The 4,271-nt window shown below is 35.9% G+C and overlaps 1 protein-coding gene across 14 annotated transcripts in view; it reads right to left on the bottom strand.

Moving 5' to 3' along the window:
- TBC1D1 (TBC1 domain family member 1) overlaps positions 1–4,271 on the bottom strand; it is a 106,254-nt gene that overhangs the window by 46,532 nt on the left and 55,451 nt on the right. For all 14 annotated transcript variants that reach the window (XM_027888516.1, XM_027888511.1, XM_027888521.1 and 11 more), the window contains 2 exons: positions 1,617–1,721; positions 861–993 (listed from right to left, as the gene is read on the bottom strand). In XM_027888516.1, coding sequence (XP_027744317.1) covers positions 861–993; positions 1,617–1,721 — 238 coding nt within the window. The remainder of the gene's footprint in view (positions 1–860; positions 994–1,616; positions 1,722–4,271) is intronic.

Below are 4,271 nucleotides of genomic sequence, written 5' to 3'. Positions count from 1 at the left end.
TTTTATGGCATGAACTTGTGTTCTGGGGAGCAACTACAATTCTAATTGCTGCATTTTCATGAAGGTGCATAGATCAACACCACAAACACATGTATTAAAAGCATATTGTTCAGTTCACATTTCGTGGTAACATAATGCCAGTATCTAAGCAGGTCATAGCTATTGCAGCATCTATCCTTCAGAGGTTCCCTATCTACAATCTTCTGCATTTATAGGGCTAATAGAGCCTAACAAGCTGCAAGTAACTAATATTTAGACTCTTAATTAGTTGTCGTGGTTTTGCTTTGGGTCAGTTTTGCTTTCAACTTCCCACACAATTACTACTAGTTGAGAGTAAGTTTTTGCAGACAAAAGAGAGACAGGATTTGGGGAAAAATAGTATAAACATTTATTACTAGTAAAGCAAAAAACTACTAATAAATTAAAAATTAAAGAACTATATTTACAACAATTTCTACTCAAGTTGAAGTGCTATATATATACAGAAATACTTCTTCTTCTTTTATATTAGTCCAAGGAGAAGAAGTACTCTCATTCTCTATTTTTGGAGTTTCAGCTCTCTCTCTCTCTCTCTTTAGTAGCAGCAGTATTTTCAGTAACAGCAGTATTCTCGTTGCAGCTAGAACTTTTTCTCTCTCTTTCTTGCTCTGTGTTGACTTCCAGGGCTGGGCTTACCCCCTTCCTGGGCTAAGACCAAAGGCTGGAGGTTACTCAAGTCCCGAAGGATTTTCCTTCCATAGGCTTGCAAGGGGACACTTGCTCTTTTTAATATTAATTTCCTTAGAGTTTCACATGTAAGACTGTCCTCCAATGAAATAGTCAGAAAAGATATTTCAAACAGAAAGCTCTTTAAACCTCACCTTCTATCTTTTCACAGAGTTTATGCAAGCTTTGCATAGGACAGCCTTCACAGAGCTGGGGCTGTGCCTTGGAAGTTTGTTGCACAGCTGCCACAGTGAAAGCCTGTTTCAGTGTCATCATGATTTCATCAACCTGAAAAGAATGACATGCAAAAGAACAAAATTTCACTCTTCCACTGAGCTTCTGTTTTACTTAACACAAACAGTCTTTGAGAATGATACTGCCTCTTGTTTGGGAATGTGCTTACAATTAAAGAGACAAGCTGTTCCCACGCAGTTTCTGGCTACAAACACAGAAGTGAGACAAAACTCATCATGAAGTCCTATCTCTTCCAGCCCACCCAACTTTATTATTGCAGTCTAATAGAAGATACTGCCTCTATCTCAAAACCTTTTCTTGTCCATGACAGAAAAGCTTACTGCAGCTGTAATGCACTGGTCTGGCTTAGAGCACAGTTGTGCAGTTCTGATTTTCAGAACAGGTGCACTGTGAAAAAACATCCTTCAAAAAAAGTGGTAAATGGTCTAACTTTGCTTGTGTAATAAATGGAAGAATTATAGCATTTTAAAGGGGATTTTAACTTCTGCCCTCAAAACAAATAAAAAGTTCTTTTGCAGACTGCTATGCTGGATATATTATGGAAATAATTACATTTCTGAGTAGAATAGGATTTGAAGACACTCACCAAAATACAGAGCATGGAGCAACAAAAGCCTTTCAGGGCTCAATATTCTATTTACGCTTTTTTCACTTACCAGGGCTTCATCTGTACACTGAAACACATAGCAAACAAAGTGGAAGCCTCCATTTTCTGAAGACTCTCTGCAGATGAATCCAAAATGATCCACATGTCTAATTCCCTAGCAAAGAAACAACGGCAATGAAGCAGTCATACTTTCTTGCAGTATTTTGTACCAGTATTTCTTTCAGTAAGAAAAGAACGAGAGGCCCAATATCATTACATATAGGTCAATTATCTCTATTACAACTACTTTAAAGTCATCTGGCCATTAAAATTCCCCTGTTATAGAACCTATTACTTCATGAATCTTTTCTATTTTAATTAAGTTAGACATTGTTTGATTTGGGTTTGGCTTTTTTTTTTTTTTTTTTTTTTTTTTTTTTTTTTTTTTTTTTTTTTTTTTTTTTTTTTTTTTTTTTTTTTTGATTTCTTTTTTTTAATGAATGAAGTATAATAGACCCAGAGAAAAATCTACTCAAAATGTATTTTACTCAATATTGGAAATAGCCAGGGAAAAAAGCTTGCTTTGTTTTTCTTCTGTTTTGCTTAATCGGTCAACAATTGGTCTTTACATTTTTAAGAGCAAATCAAAGAAATAGTGAAAAAAGGATAAACACATTTATTATTTTTTATCTAAAGAAAAGTTTGGTTAAATAAAATGTTCAAATATATTGCTTAAAGATCACTCATAGAGGGATTTATTTCTCTTAAAATGCATGCAAAATTAAGCTTGCAACGGTAGATAAACGGCACATCCTGGTAAAATCAGAAAGTTGTTTTAATTCCTGGGATTCTTTTCTTTCTATTATGAAAAGAGTTTCAGGTGAGTAGAACTGGCTGATGTCACTACATGTCTCCTTAGCTCATCATTCTTAGTTAAAAAAGAACAAACAACAAGCCACCTTATGACGATAAATGCACACGTGCACAGCACCAGAGCCTATTTACAAAAAGTCAGTTACGCTCAGCACTATTTTAATACCTTCTAGCTGTCACGGTACAATATTAAAGGAGGGTAAAAAGAGGCAATAAAGTAGTGTATCAAAAATAATTATGATGAATTTCAGTAAATCAGGAATTTCAGTGAATTAAGCAATCTGAAGATGCCAAGCAGGACTTCTTTTTGTTGTTTTTTTTTCTTTTCCTTGTTAATACAGGAATAATCACTGAATATTCTCTTTGCCTTGTTAACATGAAGAAAACATTTTAAAAAGCATTAAAAAGTGTAAAAAGTGAATATGTAAAACAGAATGGCCATGTGTTCCAAAAAAACCAACACATTGTAGCATCAGATACCCTTACACAATCTGGACAATGTTGTCTTATCATTCAAAATGGTAACATCAAATGTTCAGATCATGCCAGCTGAACGAAGGACAGAATGCACCAAGTTCTCACCCTAACCTTCCAACCCATGTTTCTTCTTCTGAAAGCCCATTTTCTTCTCCTGAAAACCCAACTGCTGTGGTGTAAGAAGCCCAGAGATCATGGCCCTGTCTGCACACTGCTGGCAAATGCTCTGCACTGTTTCAGATACTGTCCCAGGACTGCATACTTCCTTTTGCCATTGTAATATCACAGTGATGGATTGGGCATTCTGGAAATTAAGTACTGATTCTTATCTTGCTTATAATTTAACTCCAGTGCCTTCAAGGAAAGATTATTAAAGTTCTTGTATGATCAAGATAAGATTGTTCCCTCAAGTGTTCTGGAATGCGCATAGTTGGGGAAGAAACGCTCTGTACCCCAATATCAATATTTGTCCAACTGACGTATCATTTGACCAGTAGCACTTTCTTCAGACAAGAGGGGAGAATTCAATCAGAATCTCATTCCTGCTACTCTGAGTAGCACAACCATCTGCAGCCCTTCAGGGCAAGCCACCAAGTCTACCTAACTAGCTCCTGCCTAAGGAGATGGCCTAAAGAAAGATGGTGATGAAGATTTTTCTATGATCAAGGACTTATCTTAAAAGCTTTTGATCTGACAGCATGCAAACTGCTTATGTTTACTCTGAAATTTTCAGAATAGGTACCTGAATGTTTAGGGAGGAAAACTATCACCATCAAATTAAAAACCAAAGTAATTTATGGAGAAAAGACTAAGAAAAAAATCCAAAAAAGCCAGAGGCAAAAGGACAGGGAAGCAAACTCTGTGGCACAAGGAACAGAGATTGATAGTGAATGAAGAGGTTCTGAAACATGCTTACCCTCAGTGCATCACACATACTACCTCTGCATGGCAGAGGACTATCCTCTTTTACATACATGCAACTTACACTCTTGAAAAAGATGTCTTTCTGAAGTATTTTTCAGATAACTCTTACATATAGCTTTTCTCCTTTCATTCTCACTTCTTGAAAAACATGGCTCAGAGAACTGTAGATCTGCACAACTGTGAATCACTCCCACTGCAGTCTCAAATCAGATGTGACCTGTGTGTTCCTTCTAGTTCATATTATTCATCCACTTTACCAAGAAGTGAGTCTTTATCTCAGAAATCAGAATGTGCAAAGCATGAAAGAAGAGTGATAGTTTTAAAAAATTACTGATTAAATAGAAACTTTTCAATAGCAATTACTGAAACTACTGTTGAGAGAATCCATTTGGAATGCTAGGAGAGAGGAGTACATGAGCATTCACAAGTAGAGAATATTTAAACAAAAAAA

This window comes from Empidonax traillii, unplaced genomic scaffold, assembly GCF_003031625.1.
Source record: "Empidonax traillii isolate 1590-97213 ecotype Southwest subspecies unplaced genomic scaffold, ASM303162v1 scaffold240:size1935192, whole genome shotgun sequence".
In the NCBI taxonomy this organism is placed as follows: Eukaryota; Metazoa; Chordata; class Aves; order Passeriformes; family Tyrannidae; genus Empidonax; species Empidonax traillii.
This window is presented reverse-complemented; position numbering and strand designations above follow the sequence as displayed.